General features: G+C 40.1%; 1 protein-coding gene across 2 annotated transcripts in view; it reads left to right on the top strand.

Annotated features, from left to right (window-relative positions):
* The window catches only part of Sntg2 (syntrophin gamma 2), a 209,624-nt gene that overhangs the window by 139,977 nt on the left and 52,790 nt on the right, over positions 1-16,857 (top strand). For both annotated transcript variants that reach the window (XM_057778495.1, XM_057778504.1), the window contains one exon: positions 11,784-11,903. In XM_057778495.1, coding sequence (XP_057634478.1) covers positions 11,784-11,903 — 120 coding nt within the window. The remainder of the gene's footprint in view (positions 1-11,783; positions 11,904-16,857) is intronic.

The raw sequence follows: 16,857 nt of genomic DNA, 5'->3' as shown, positions 1-16,857 counted from the left end.
ATTAAGGGAGCTAAAGAGAGATTAGGCTGATTTGGCTCTGGATCTGCAACATCCCTACTCTAATGACCAGATCATTCTTGTTGAGTTCTCAGTCCTCATCACAGAGGTGGGATTCAGTTGATGACATCCATATCTGTAAGCTGCTAGGGATCCCAGAAGGCACTGACCCAACACATGTAACGTCCAATGGGTAGAGAGGGGAGACTGGTCAGGATGTAAAGTAAATAGAAAAAAATCATAATAAAAAAAGAATCCCAATCCAAGACAAAGATACCCAGGAGAACATTTCTCTGTCAATTAAATGTTGACTGAGAAAACAAGAAAATCACTCGGTGCTTCAACTGTACTTGTTAGCCAGCATTTTTACACTGGAAAAGAAGCAATTCCTAAATATAACTCTTCTAAATATAAGTTATTGCTTTCAATATTTTATAAATTAATCATCAGCTGTTTGTGTTTTACATAGCTTAATGAGGGGTTAGCTATTTTATGAGCAATAATTCTATAAACATCTCCAAACTAGAATAGCATCCATTCTATATTTTCCCACATTAAAATATTATATTCCTACTGAACTTCACAGTTTGAAGATAAATTTTTTTGCCAATTTTTCCACTAAGACACCTCCACTTGGTTCACACACAAACATTCTCTCATTTTATTTGTCGCCGGTGGGGTGTCCAACTGAATTTGTATTGTCTATTTCCACAAACGATTTACTGCTTTTGAAACTGAACTCTGTGAGCTGCTCAGAAGCTCTGAAACATTTCCAAGACTCTGTGCTTGAAGAGCTAACCCTTCACAGGTGGCAAGGAGTGATGTGGTCCTTGTCCTTGGCTCCTCCAGCTGATCTGGTGGGGACCACAGGGCTCTGCTGCCTGCTGGGGTAGGGTCTCAGCAGGTGACCACAGAGAGATGGCTCCAGATAAACAAGATGGAAACATCAAGTCTTCTGGAAGGGGAGAGGTTAGTGGTTTCCAGCATGCCAGTGGAGAGCCGTGTCTCCAGGACCCACTTCAGAGGATGGAGGGTTGTAGGCTCTTCCCTATCCATCACTAATTAAGAAAGTGCCCTATAAGCTTGCCTAAGGCTGATCTTATGGAGGAATTTTTAAATTAATGTTCCCTCATCTCAGATGACTTTAGCATGTGTCAAGTTCATGCAAAACTATCCAACATGGCATCTAACAATTGCTAAAATGAAAGTAAAAAGAAAAGGGAGCATAAAGGCTAATAAAAAATTACAGGGCATAGAATTTTATACTCAGCATTTAACTAGGGAGTTGCTTAAAGTAGTGTTGTTGTTCAAATTGTCACTCAAACTGGAACACTCTTGTCTAAAACAAAGGCCAAGCTGGCCTGTGGAGATGGCTCAGTTTGTAACATACTTCACTTTTCTTGAAAGCATAAAGACCTGAGTTTGGTTCCCAGAGCCCATATTTTAAAAAAGGGGGGAAAATGTCAAGTGCATTGGTATATGTTTGTAATTCTAGCACTAAGGAGACAGAGATGGAAAGACCCCTGTGACTCACTGGCCAGCCAGTAAAGTCTTCTTAGTGAATTCCAGACCAACAGGAGGCCCTTTTTCAAAAACAAAACAAAAAAGAAAAAAAAAAGCACCCGAGGAATGACAGCCATTGTTGACCTCTGACAGACATGCACACACACACACACGCACGCACGCACACACACACACACACACACACACACACGCACACACGCACGCGCACACACACGCACACACACACACACACACACACACACGAAAGCGCACATAGCCAGCCTAAACCTAATGACAATAAGCACAAACAGAGAAACTCTTTTAGGAAAACCAGGGTGTGCTCACCTAGTAAAACTGCAGACAGCTTTATTTATTTCTGAAATAAATTTCTTCTAACTTGGATTTTAATTTAGGGAAATAATGATGCCTTGATTTAATATTCCAAGGGTAACGTAAGTAACGCAGGAAACTTACTTTTCATATGGAAGAAAAAACAGACATATAATGACAATCTGGTATAGATTTAACCAAGTATCTATCTACTCTGACCCAACAAATAACAGGGCTTTCCACAGAAATAGCGGCAGAAAAGATGGATGAAAATGTACTCCTCTGTGAAGATGGTGGAATACTTTGTCCCCAGTTAATGGTGTCACATAATACATCAGGTCATCACTCATGAAAGTGTGCTATACACTTCTTACAACACGCAGCAAGTCATTAAAAAATTCATAATGTAAAAGATAAGATTATATTCCTATAGATTATTTATGAACTAGCTACATATACATAAATAAGATTCACAAGCCGCCAATGTTCTGGAAAATGGCAAAGTTATAACTTACTTCAGTGCCGACTGATGTAGGCAGAATTAAATTACACATGAGATTTAATTAAGTTCACATCCAGCTAATTGGTGTTTTGGAGGCTTCCTCACCTGAGCTGTCACCGTAGCAAGGGCAGAAGCTTCTCGGTTACTCCTCTGTATGGCATTCTTGTGCAATATGTGCCGAGCGTGGTATTGACCACGTGTAGAGAGACAGCGTCAACAGGACACTGATGAAGTGAAGGGCGTAGAAGACAAGGAGAGCCGAACGCTGGCTGTACCACCTTCAGAAGTGGAGCTGGGTTCCCAGCTAGTGCCTGTCGTTCTGAATACCCGTGGTGGCCTTCAGATGAACTAGAATCCAAGTAGTTTGCCCTTGTTTGAATTCTGCTGCTGTGGGAAGGAAAAGATTGCCGCTTCTCCATTTCAGCCAGGAATCCAAAGCTGACACCTTCAGCTTTGACTGCGCCATGCAGCTGGCTATAGTGTCTTCCCATTTCCTGTGCACTTCTGTTTATCCATACTCATTTACACATCTGTGAATGTCAGCATTCTCTCTCCTTGTGGGCACGTCACATGCCTTCTCAGAGTTCGTTGCCTTGTTTATGGTCATATGAAGAGGAGGAAGACAGAAGACCCTGCTGCCGCCACACGGTCAGCCTGAAGCCATTCAAGGAAGCCTGCCATTTCAGCAGTTTCCCTACAGGATGAACACCACCTTGCTTGTCTGCAGATTTCCTAAGATGCGTTAAATACTTGTGGGTGTCGTATTATATTGTGAGTACTAGTCCCATTTACAATAAAAGTCCAACTCCATTAAAACTATCCCAAGTCACATATGAAAGTTTCAAAATAATAATATTGTCACTCTATCATATTACATTGACATGACTCACCTTCTTGGGCATATGAAAGACAAAGTCGAAGATGGGGAAAGAGCTCTGTTGGTGAAGTGATTTGCCTCCCAAGCCTTAGGACCAGAGTTTCATCCATGTAGCTTGTAGGAAATAAAGTTGACATGGTGGCACATGTCATTGTGGAGCAAAGCCACATAGAATCCTGTCAGCCTACCAGACTTGACAAGTTCTAAGCCAGTGAGACCCTGTGTCTCAAAAAAAAAATCAAGGAAGCACTGACTAACCTCTTGGAACGCTGAGCAACTGGAACTAAAACCCCGACTCCACCTCAAGGAGTGACTATCTGAACCTTGACCCTACTAGCACCTGGAGGAGTGATCACTGGAGACACAGCCCTAACTACATCAACTGGAGGAAAAGAGGGGTAGACAACAAGTTAGAATACACTCAACAACATAAAGAGCAAAACGGCACCTATAGAACCAAAAAAAAAAAAAAGATGATTTCAGAGCAGCAAATCCCAAATAAGGGGAAAACACATACAATAACACCACCAAGAACAAAAATTAAAATAACAGGAACTAGCAATCATTGGTCAATAATACACCTTAATAGAAGTGAACACACCTATAAAAAGACACAGGCTAACAGATTAGACATGAAAACAGACCTCCATTCTTCTATTGCTTACAAGAAACACACCAATCTCAAAGATAAACATTACCTCAGAGTAAAGGTTTGGAAAAAACAATTTCCAGTCAAATGTACCTAAGAAACAAGCTGGTGTAGCTATCCTAATAGCTAGCAAAATAGACTCTAAACTAAGTCAATCAAAAGGTATAAACAAGGACATTTCATATTTGTCACAGGAAAAAACTCATCAAGAGAAAATTTCAATACTGAACATCTATACCCCAAATACAAGGGCACACTCACATGTAAAAGAAACATTATTAAGGCTTAAATCATACATTAAGCCACACACACTAATAGTGGGAGACTTCAACACCCCACTCTCACAACTGGACAGATCTGCCAGACAGAAACCTAACAGAGAAATAAGGGAACTAACAGATGTTATGACTCAAATGGACTTAGCAGACATTCCACCAAAACACAAAAGAATATACCTTCTTCTCAGCACCTCATGGAACCCTCTCAAAAACTGACCACATACTCAGTAACAAAGCAAACCTCAACAGATACAAAAAAAAAAAAATAGGAATAACCCCATGTACCTTATATCAGATCACCATGGCTTAGTAGTAGTAGAAAGAAGTAGTAGAAAAAAAGTTAGAATTCTACAGCAACACTAATTTCAGAAAGCCCACAAACACATGGAAATTAAACAATGTTCATGTTACTTGAACCACCACTGGGTCAAGGAAGAAATAAAGAAATTAAAGACTTCCTAAAATTCAATCAAAATAACCACACAACACAGCCAAACTTAAGGGACACGATGAAAGCCGTGTTAGAAGGAAAGTTCATCACACTAAATGCCTACATAAAGAAACTAGAAAATTTCCAAACTAGTGAGTTAAAGAACACCTGAAAACTCTAGAACAAAAAGAAGCAAACACACCCAGGAGGACTAGAGGACAGGAAATAATCAAATTAAGAGCTGAAATCAACAAAATAGAAACAAAGAAATCAATGCAAAGAATCAATGAGACAAAGAATTGGTTCTTGGAGAAAATCAACAAAAGAGAAAAACCCTTATCCGAACTAACCAAAAGGTAGAGAAAATTAACAAATGAACAAAATCAGAAATGAAAAAGGGGGCATAACAACAGACATGGAGGAAATTGAGAGAGTCATCAGGTCATACTTTGAAAACCTGTACTCCACCAAATTGGAAAACTTAAAGCAAATAAACAATGTTCTGGATAAATATCACTTACCAAAATTAAATCAAGAGCAGATGAGCAAATTAAATAAACCTATAACTGCTAAGGAAATTGAAGGTCATCAAAAATCTCTCAACCAAAAGAAGTCCTGGGCTAGATGGTTTCAGCACAGAATTCTACAAGATTTTCAAAGAAAAACTAATACCATTATTCCTCAAATTGCTCTACACAATAGAAACAGAAGGAACATTGCCAAACTCTTTTTACAAAGCTACAGTTTCTCTGATAGCCAAACCACACAAAGACACTACTAAGAAAGAGAATTGTAGACCAATCTCACTCATGAACATTGATGCAAAAATACTCAATAAAATACTGGCAAAACAAATTCAAGAACACATCAGAAAAATCATCCACCATGATCAAGTAGGCTTTATCCCAGAGATGCAGGGATGGTTCAACATATGAAAATCTGTCAATATAATCCACCACAGAAAAAAAAAACCAAAACATGATCCTCTCATTAGATGCTGAAAAAGCCTTTGACAGAATACAACACCCCTTCATGAAAAAGGTCTTGGAGAGAGCAAGGATACAAGGAACATACCTAAACATAATAAAGGCAATATACAGCAAGCCAACATCAAACAAAATGGAGAGAAACTGAAAGTGATCCCATGAAATAAGGAACAAAACAAGGCTGTCCACTCTATCAATATCTATTCAATATAATACTTGAAGTTCTAGCTAGAGTAATAAGACAACAAAAGAAGATCAAGGGGATGCAAACCCGAAAAGAAGCCAAACTTTCACTATTTGCTGATGATGATAGCATATATAAGTAACCCCCCCCCAAAAAAAAATCTCCCAAGGAACTCCTACAACTCATTAACACCTTCAGTAATGTAGCAGGGTACAAAATTAACTCAAAAAAATCTGTAGCCGGGGGCTGGAGAGATGGCTCAGAGGTTAAGAGCATTGCCTGCTCTTCCAAAAGTCCTGAGTTCAATTCCTGGCAACCACATGGTGGCTCACAACCATCTGTAATGAGGTCTGGTGCCCTCTTCTGGCCTGCAGGCATACACACAGACAGAATATTGTATACATAATAATAAAAAAAAATCTGTAGCCATCCTTTATACTAATGATAAATGGGCTGAGAAAGAAATCAGAGAAGCATCACCCTTCACAACAGCCACAAATAATATACAATATCTTAAGGTGACTCTAAACAAACAAATGAAAGACCTGTATGAAAAGAACTTTAAATCTTTGAAGAAAGAAATTAAAAGTAGCAGAAAATGGAAAGATCTCCCATGTTTTTTGATAGGTAGAATTAACATAGTAAAAATGGCAATTTTACAAAGAGCAGTCTACAGGATAAATGCAATCCCCATCAAAATCCCAGCAAAATTCTTCACAGACCTCGAAAGAACAATACTCAACTTCATATAGAAAAGCAAAAACCCCAGGATAGCCAAAACAATCCTGTACAATAAAGGAACTTCCAGAAGCATTACCATGTCTGACTTCAAATTCTACTACAGAGCTACAGTAATGAAAACAGCCTGATATTAGCATAAAAACAGACAGAAGGATCAATGGAATTTAATTGAAGACCCAGATATCAATCCATACACCTATGAAAACCTGATTTTTAAAAAGAAACTAAAAATATAAAATGGAAAAAAGCATATTCAACTAATGGTGATGTTATACTGGATACCAACATGTAGAAGAATGAAAATAGATCAATATCTATCACCATGCACAAAACTCAAGTCCAAAATGATTGAAGACCTCAATATAAATCCAGCCACACTGAACCTCATAGAAAAAAAAAGTGAAAAATACCTTTGAATACTTGGGCACAGAAGACTGCTTCCTAAATATAAAACCAGTAGCACAAATACTGATAGCAACAATTAATAAATGGGACCTCCTAAAACTGACAAGCTTCTGTAAAGCAAAGGACATGGTCAACAAGACAAAATGGTAGCCTACTGAATGGGAAAATATTTTCACCAACCCCACATCAGACAGAGGACTGATCTCCAAAATATACAAAGAACTAAAGAAACTTGACATCAAAAAAACAAATAATCCAATAAAAAAAATGGGATATAAATAAAAACAGAAAACTCAACAGACAAATCTAAAACGACCAAAATATATTAAGGAAGTGCTCAATATCCTTAGCCATCAGAGAAATTCAAATCAAAACAACTCTGAGATACCACTTTTCACCTGAAAGAATGGCCGAGATCAAAAACACTAGTGATAGCTTGTGCTGGAGAGGATGTAGAGTAAGGAGAACACTCCTTCATTGTTGATGGGAGTGCAAACTTGTATAGCCTCTTTGGACATCAGTATGGCAGTTTCTCAGAAAATTAGGAAACAACCTACCTCAAGACCCAGCAATACTTCTCTTGGGCTTATACTCAAAGGATGCGCAATCATACTATAAGGACATGTGCTCACCTACGTTCATAGCAGCTTTATTCATAATAGCCAGAACCTGAAAACAACCTAGATGTTCCTCAACTGAAGAATGGATAAAGAAAATGTGGTACATTTCCACAATGGAGTACTATTCAGTAGTAAAAATTTAATGACATTTTGAAATTTGCAGGCAGATGGATGGATTTAGATAAAACCGTATTGAATGAGGTAACCCAGATTCAGAAAGACAACTATAATACACACTCACTCATAATTGGCTTTTAGACATAAAGAAAAAAGACAGCCTACATTCTACAACCCCAGAGAACCTAGACAACAAATAGGACCCTAAGATAGGCATTCATGGATCTACATAGGAAGGAGAAAAAGACAAGATCTCTTGAGTAAACTGGGAGTGTGGGGCTCATGAAAGAGGGTAAAAGAGGAGAGGGAAGGAAAAGAACAGAGGAGAAAATTGTATATTGCAATAAAAACGACAATAATAAAAACAACAAGGAACACAATGCATGGGAAATGATAGCCAAGACTGTTTTCTGGACTTTACATGAATGTATGTGTACACAAATTAAATGTGCCTGTGTAAAAACATGCTCTACACATGCTTGAGCATTCATACACAATGCTTATACATATACATGCAAATTCTAGTAAACAACAACATTACAGATTTGTATAGCAGTTTTTTGTGTTCAATATACATCATATGGCAATTATGTTCAGCCATAGCTGCTACTTTTTCCACCATTCCCTATCAACAGATACCATGTCTGTCTTTCTTGTTTGTATTTTACCTGTCGGCTGACATCTTAACCTCAAGGGCAGGACTATCATGTGTAAGAATGAATACTGCCAAAAGTTATTGGGCAAAAACAAAACAAAACAAAACAAAACTGTTGCAAGGCTGTTCTACCCCAGGCCATGGGAACTACTGATGAGCTTTCTGTCCCTGTTCTAAACTCTGGAACAAGGTCATGGGCCCCAAAGGACCCTGGGAAATGCTCACTGAAATAGTGAATAAGATATATCACTTAAAATGCTGCAAAGCCAGACATGGTGACACACAACTTTTGTGCCAGCACTGGGGAGGCAGAAACAGATCTCTATGATTTGGGGGCCAGTATGGGCTACATAGCAAGTACCAGGACAGCCAGGGCTGCATCGTAAGACTCTCCCTAAAAATTAGTCAAGGAAGAATGAGGGTGGGGTTGGTTGGAAACTCTGTCTTAACTTAGGGTTTATTTGTTTTTATCAGGATTTTGGTTTTTTAGATAAATGGCTTTTCTTGAAATGGGAAAATGGGGAGACGGGAAAGATGAACTGGGGTCACTCAGATGATTCACTATGGAGTATGTATCATATGTAAATTTAGGTAGCATGGGAGTTGTTTTTTAATATGGCCAATGTCATTCACTGGACTCTCAAATTATATCAGTATTTCCATTCTACACCTACAGCACATTCTGATTTTATAGTTTACATTTTATGGATTAAGGTTAAAACTATTAGAGTTGTAAGAAGCTTGTGTTTTATTTTATTTTCACTGCTAGGGAGTTAAACTGTAAAAAAGCCTTACTCATTTTTTTCACATTGTATGATGCTACAAGATTACCATAAATGCTGAAAATATGAATAGCTATTTTTTACATCTGCATAATCCCTAGTAGAGTGTAATTTAACACTGCATTTTTGTCCTTTGGGTTGTAACCGCTTTGCCTTTAATAGCTGAGCCATGTCTCTGGTAACACCACATTTTTTTATTAATTATTTAAAAAAAAAACCTTTTTTCCCATTTTACATACCAATCCCAGTTCCCATTCCCTCCCCTCTATCCACTCTCTTCACCTTTCCCCTCACCTCATCCCTCCATCCACTGCTGAGAGAGGATAAGGTTTCCCATGGGGAGTCAATAAAATCTAGCGCCTTGCTTTGAGGCAGGACCAAGGACCTCCCCACTACATCTAGGTTGAGTAAGATATCCCTCCAAAGAGAATGGGTTCCAAAATACTAGTGCAAGCAATAAGGATAAATTCTGGTCTCATTGAGGCCCCACAGTCTGCCCCAGACACACAACTGTCACCTATATTCAGAGGGCCTAGTTTGGACTTATGTTCCCACTAGCTCAGGTCAGCTGTTTCTGTGGGATGTTTCCTCATCACGCTGTTGACCCCTTTGCTCATATTATTACCCTTCCCTCTCTTCAAGTGGACTTTGGGAGCTCAGCCCAGTGCTTAACTGTGGACCTCTGCACCTGCTTCCATCAGTTGCTGGATGAAGATTCTATGATGACATTTAAGATCATCATTAATCTGATTACAGGGCAAGGCCAGTTCAGGGACCCTCTCCATAATTGCTTAGGGTCTTAGCTGGGGTCATTGTGGATTCTTGGGAATTTCTCTAGTACCAGGTTTCTTGCTAGCTCCATAATGGCTCCCTCAATCAAGGTATCTCTTTTCTTCCTCCCTCCCTCCCTTCCTCCCTCCTTTCCCCATCTCAACTATCCTGTTACCTCAAGTTCTCCTCTCTCTTCCCCCTTTCCCCTCCTCTCACCTTCCACCCTCCCTTCTCCTCCAACCCCCATGCTCCCAATTTTCTCAGGAGATCTTGCCTATTTCCCCTTTCCAGGAAAATCTATGTATGTTTCTCTTAGGGTTCTCCTTGATTCTTAGCTTCTCTAGAGTCATGGGCTATAGGCTCGTTATCCTTTGCTTTATATCTAATATCTACTTATGAGTGAGTACATACTATGCTCATCTTTCCGGGGTTGGGTTACCTCACTCAAGATGTTTTTTTTTTTCTAGTTCCATTCATTTGCATGAAAATTTCAAGATGTCATTTTTTTCTGCTGTGTAGTACTCCATTGTGGAAATAGACCACTTTTTCATTATCCGTTCTTCAGTTGAGGGGCATCTAGGTTGTTTCCAGGTTCTGACTGTTATGAATAATGCTGCTTTGAACATAGTTGAGAAGTGTCTTTGTGGTATGATTGAGCATCCTTTGGATATATGCCCAAGGGTGGTATTGCTAGGTCTTGAGGTAGATTGTTTCCTAATTTTCTGAGAAACTGCCATACTGATTTCCAAAGAGGCTGTACAAGTTTGCATTCCCACCAGTAATGGATGAGTGTTCCCCTCACTCTGCATCCTTTCCAGCATAAGATATTATAGATGTTTTTGATCTTACCCATTCTGACAGGTATAAGATAGTATCTCAGAGTCACTTTGATTTGTATTTCTCTGATAGCTAAGGATGTTGAACATTTCCGTAAGTGTCTTTCAGCCAACATTTCCTCTGCTGAGAATTCTGTTTAGATCTGTACCTCATTTTTTATTGGATTATTTGGTATTTTAATGTCTAGTTCTTGAGTTCTTTATATATTTTGGAGATTAGTCTTCTGTCTGATGTGGGGTTGGTGAAGACCTTTTCCCATTCAGTAGGCTGCATTTTTATCTTATTGACTCTGCCTTTTGCCTTACAGAAGCTTCTCAGTTTCAGGAGGTCCCATTTATTTATTGTTGCTCTCAGTGTCTGTGCTACTGGTGTTATATTTAGGAAGTAGTCTCCTGTGTCCATGCGTTCAAGGGTACTTCTCACTTTCTCTTCTACTAGGTTCAGTGTGGTTGGAATTAATAGTCTTAAATTTGACATTTGGACTTGAGTTTCATGTATAGTGATAGATATGGATCTCTTTGTATATTTCTATATGCTGACATCCAGTTATGCCAGTGCCATTTGTTGAAGATGCTTTCTTTTTTCCATTGTATAATTTTATTTTCCTTGTCAAAAATCATTTTTTACAGATGTGTGGATTAATATCTGGGTCTTTGATTCAATTCCATTGGCCCACCTGTCTGTTTTTATGCCAATACCGCGCTGTTTTATTACTCTAAGTCTATAATAGAGGTTGATGTCGGGAATGGTGATGCCCCTGGAGTTCCTTTATTGTACAGGATTCTTTGGGCTCTCCTGGGTCTTTTGTTTCTTCCATTTGGAGTATTGTTCTTTCAAGGTCTTGTAGCGCCACATTTTTAAGACATACAAGGACTCCACAATTAGCTGCTGTGTAGTCTTATCCACAAGGATCTCGGTATCCATCACAAACTGTCCTATACTTCTGTCTACTTGAGTTGAAACTTACAGATTCGTGTAGACTTCTTTGATCTCCCACTGTTTTCTAGATGTACTGGGTTGAAGTCAAAGAGCATTGTATGTTGAGTGTGGTTAGTATGCTGCTTTTAGAACACTCTCATTAAGGCTTGGCTTTTAATTTTCCAAGGTTTCCCTCTGCAGGTGGTGCACATGGGCTGGGTAAATGAGAGGCTCCAGGGAGCTGATGACACCTCTCAGAACTTCAGATCCAAGTTCTTGGCCCTGAAGGGCTCATCTTTCTACATTTTCAGCACTCCTCCGGTAAGAATGTCTTTGCATCTGATGCGGGTGAGGGGCCTGTTGCTGGAGTTATTCATATGCCATTGGGCCCTGGGAAGTGGCAGAGACAGGTGGCTGCCCATGGTTGTCTCCAGACCTCAGTGGTTGGAATGGGTCCTGCTTATGAATTAACCACCAGGGACCTATTTCAAACTCATAAGCGAATCCATTTCTGTCTTTCAGTTCAAACAGCCGGTGAGATAGGGCTGTAGCATTTCTTTGCTCCAAACATCAGCTGGTGTGGAGGTGGGGTGCAGACAGCTCTTTGCTTGAGTTATATGGTTGAAAGCTCCAAGAGGCAGTCAAAGCAAAACACAGCCCCCCCCCCCAGATATTTCTAACTAAATGTCTAAATAATGAAATTTCCAAAGTTATTCTTTCCCACACAATTTCCAGATTTGATCAAAGCGAACAGCCTGCTTTAGTGGGACCCATCACATAACTGTAAGGATGGATACTGTTTTCTATACTTCTATTTTCCGATTCCTACCCACACTGTTCTCAGGTCGATCAAACGGGTTATAAATGCTCTGTCTAAAAGCTCCTCATTTGGACATTTTTGTATTCTATTTATTTATTTATTTATTTATTTATTTATTTATTTTCACTTTCAGAATTCTGACCACTAGGTCTAAAAAGTAATGAAACTTGGTTTAATGTCTCTGAAAAGTCAGAAAGAGCCACAAAAGTAGTGAGATAAATTTCTACCATTGATATGAGAAAAAGCAACATGAATGTTTGGAAAAAATTTATATTTTCAAAAGCACCCTTTACTGCACTTCCCTTGGGCTGTGCATCCTGTATAAAATGGAAAGCTAACAGGGGGAAAGGTACTCACTAGTGAATACCTACTGCTACCTTCCCTGGCTTTCCCCAGGAATGTGCTCCCTGCCCCCACAATTGGAGTAGGACAACAAAGTGGTGTTTGTTATGTAAAAACTCTTGTAAATTTTCTCACATTCCAATCACCTATAGATTTGCAGAAGCACTGATTAAATTCTCCTGAAGGTCAACTAATTAATGTTCTTTAAAGTTGTTGAGGGATAGGGTTTTATCTAACAGAGTAAGTGGGTATTTTTGAGTACTGCTAGAGTCTTCCCCCCTGCTCAGGTATAACCTGGATAATGACGTCAGTAGCAAGCAGGTGCTGTTAGCAGTGGGGACCACAGGGGTGGTGCTCATCTGGCTGGATCCTCCGATGTGACTGGAGCAAGTGCCACTGGCTTCCTCTAGGCCTGGGAAAGTTCCGTTCTTCCTGTGGCAATTATGCTGAAAGAAGCCATTGGTGAAAACAGCGGGGTATGTGAATGAATATCCAGCCCATAGTCAGACTGAAGTAGGGGCTTTCGTTTGTACAGTCCCTATGCCTTCAGATAATTTTCAATTTTCTGGTGACATAGCTATCATTGCAGTCCCTGTAAAAGGGTAATAAAGTCGCTGCTGGTTAGGAGGTTAAGTGACTGACATAGACACTCTCTGATGGCTGAATGGTCTCTGGCTGGGTAATCCCTTATATTGGAAGATAGTGAAATCCTACAGCTGTGCTCAAAGCACATAGCAGGGACATCCAGGACAAGGATCTTCACAGTGTCAGACAGTGTGATAGCAGACACAGTAACCAGACACACCATTAAAAGTAGACATGATGGTTACTCCCATTTATAATTAAGGGCAAAAAAGGAAGGAGGTCACTTTTAGTTTCTGAGTAATTTGAAAGCCTTGATTGTGTCCTATACAGCATCAGCAAGAAGGAAGACAAAAGCACAGAGCACAGCAGCTTAGAAGTCAGACCATGAAACCAGGGTTTTCAGATTTGTTTGTATCCCATTGACATAGCTCAACACCTATCTGTTTCTAGAGACAAATAGGGGAGGTTCATTCGCTTGCAGTGTGCTCAAGACAGCGAGCCCCTTATTAAATAAAAGGACAAGACACTGCAAGCAGCCTAGACAGCGTGTTATGACATGTTAAATAGAAAGATAAAAATTGGCCTTGCATAATAGAGTGGTGTTGGACAAAATTAGATATTTTATTAAACAATTCATCTTTTATCCACAATAACCAAAGTGTATTTTGAAGCAAGATAGGAAAGATGACGTGGAGCAATGAAGAAGAATCACCCCTTGTCTCGATGGAATTGGCTGCAGGTTAATAACTTGGAGCTACAAGTTCTCAGCATAATTGTCCTGCTTACCATCCAGGGACATGAGGCTACTTGTTTACATTTCTTCTTCAGTAGTCCCCTGTTATCTGTCAGCGATAATAAATCTCGACTGGAAAATCCCACTGGGCCGCAGTGAACACAGAATGGTTTACTTATGCACGTGATTTGAAGCCTCTGAAGCACATAAAATTTAAAAGATAAAAATCATACTAGTAATACTAGACGGCTTTTTGTTGCCATAGCAATGCATACGATATGGTAAGTAAATTTACACCTAAATATTTATATATGTTTCCTGGGCCTAGGGTTTATATCTTGGAATTGCTAATAATTTCCAATAACAGTTTTTGTTTTGCCTAAATCTAAAGCATTAAGTTTTAATGAATATTTTATTTATTTAACTCTGAATGAAGCTTTAAGCTCCTGGATCAGAGACAGGCAGTTAATGACTTGCAGAGTGTCCAGTGCCAGGTTCCCCAGCGTGTGGACCCAGCAGGGCTCATGGTTCCCTCATATACGGTGGCCTGCGTTTCAGATGGGAGCTCCCAAGTTACTGTTCTCGTATAGACTTTATTCAGCAAGCGGGAAACCCACCCATCTCTCCATAGTGCAGACTTCATCTCAGTAAAGTCAGCATGTCCTCTCTAGAGGAAGGAGGCAGAATCTCCTGTTCCAGGAGTTTGAAGCTACTCAAGTGACTTCTGGGGAGAAGAAACCCTGCCAATGCTCCTAAATGATTGTCACTAGTGTTCCCGAAATGATTACATCACAATCAGCCTTCACCCCAAAGGCCAGTTATAGGCATTTATAAACCTTGACAATACAGGAAAGGCAAAATATTCACTAAACTCTAGTTCTCAACATATCTAATCAGAAGTTTGAAACAGAACCTAGAAGGACTTAAAGATTCTTATTATGGGAAATTTAGAAAGAGGTTAAAAAAATAATATCCTTCGATCAAGGACAGTTTCTTTCTGAGTTCCTCTAGGAAGAGGTGGGGAGATATGGAGGTCAAATCCTTTGCAGTGTGGTGTTCTGTTGAAGAAGAAGCAGGGTCTGAAAGAAAGGAACCCCACCATCCATTCTTTATCCCCCATCTCCAAAACCCTCAGAGATCCTGGACCGTTGGGATGGAAGACGGAGACCCTCAGCCCCGCTTGTCGCTCTGCTCACTTTCAGTGATAGAATATTTATTTCTGACTTGTAAATGCGAATCCAAAAGGTGATGCTTCAACTCTTCATGTTTTCAAACTCCATTAAAAGGTGTTAAAAGTTAGGCTGCAAAATCCTTTTAGCAGCATCGTGTAGCATTAGTGTAAAAATTATGTGTTGAAGGCCCTTGTGCCCACAGGAAATATTAGCAGTGATTTTAAGAATGCCATTAGGCAGATATATTCTAATATTTGTGAAAGTTTATCTGATGTGGGAGTGTCATATATCAATCTGTTGATTTCATTGGTTAAGTAATAAAGAAACTGCTTGGCCCTCATAGGTTAAAACATAGGTGGGTGGAGTAAACAGAACAGAATGCTGGGAGGAAGAGGAAGTGAGCTCAGACTCGACAGCTCTGCTCTCTGGAGCAGAGGCCATGCTCCCCTCTCCTGGCCAGACGCAATGAAGCAAGCCGCCAGGTCAGACATGCTGAATCTTTCCCGGTAAGACTGATGCTACACAGATTATTAGAGATGGGTTGATCGCTATATGAGAATTAGCCAGTAAGGGCTAGAGCTGATGGGCCAAGCAGTGTTTAAAAGAATACAATTTTTGTGTCGTTATTTTGGGGCATAAGCTAGCCAGGCGACCAGGAACTGGGAGGGCAGGAACACAGCCCGCAGCTCCCACTACATTTATCTGGAAAGAACTGAATTGACTAAAGTTGGCAGAATGCCGGCCAGAATGATTCCACTGTAGAATTGTTGCATCATCCTGATTTGGCATCAATCCCATGGTAACCCTAAAAGAAATCCACATAGTGTGTCTTATCGTCAAAAGTATGGCTCTGCCGAAAGCCACAACTGGCCAGACAGGTCAGAAAGTCATCAAGTGCCACTGTTTGGAGGAGCAAGGACGTGTGATTTAGCAATCCCTATTCTCTTCTCCCACGAGTGTCTGCTTGGTTGTCTTCATTGCAATGCACCTTTGCGGGGGTCTGGAATCCATTGGCCTAGTCTCTGCTTGCATTGATTCTGCATCACCAGGGGAAGTTACTGTCAAGGCCTATGAAGCCGCTGTCTAGAGAAGCTAGCTAGATGATAGCGCAGCTGAGCTGCGTGCTCCTTCTCTCTGTTTGATGTCTTATCCCTTCCCTGAGAGGGTCACCATGAAAGTACTATAGCAGAAAGAAGTTGTGCTTCCTTTATGAGGGACCCTTTCACTTGAGGAAATGACAGCACAGAGAACCTGGTTTGCAAAATCAGGAACTCTTTTTTGTAAAGATAGCAATAATTAAATGCATGTCTGTGGTGTAAATAGAGTGTTTTTATCCAAAGTACCATTCTCTCTCCTCAGTCTTTCTTTCCTTCTCAAAAGCTGGAGAGTCTCTGAGTTTCCTCACAAATCCATGGGACGAGAATGGTGTGCCCATGCAGCTTCTCAGCAGTGTGCCTGGATGCTTAGTCCTAGGCTCATCTAGGTTCCATGGTTCACAAGTGTCAGTAGAAGCTGAGGTGACCACCTCACACGCCCTACTAGAGAGCCCATGTCACTTTACTTAGAAGCTAAAATTTGAGGTCATTGAGCTTCATCTGAAACACTGCAGGGCCAAGGACCTCT

This window comes from Chionomys nivalis, chromosome 1 (genome assembly GCF_950005125.1).
Source record: "Chionomys nivalis chromosome 1, mChiNiv1.1, whole genome shotgun sequence".
Taxonomy (NCBI): domain Eukaryota; kingdom Metazoa; phylum Chordata; class Mammalia; order Rodentia; family Cricetidae; genus Chionomys; species Chionomys nivalis.
Note: the sequence above shows the minus strand (reverse complement) of the source record. Positions and strands in the feature narration are given on the sequence as shown.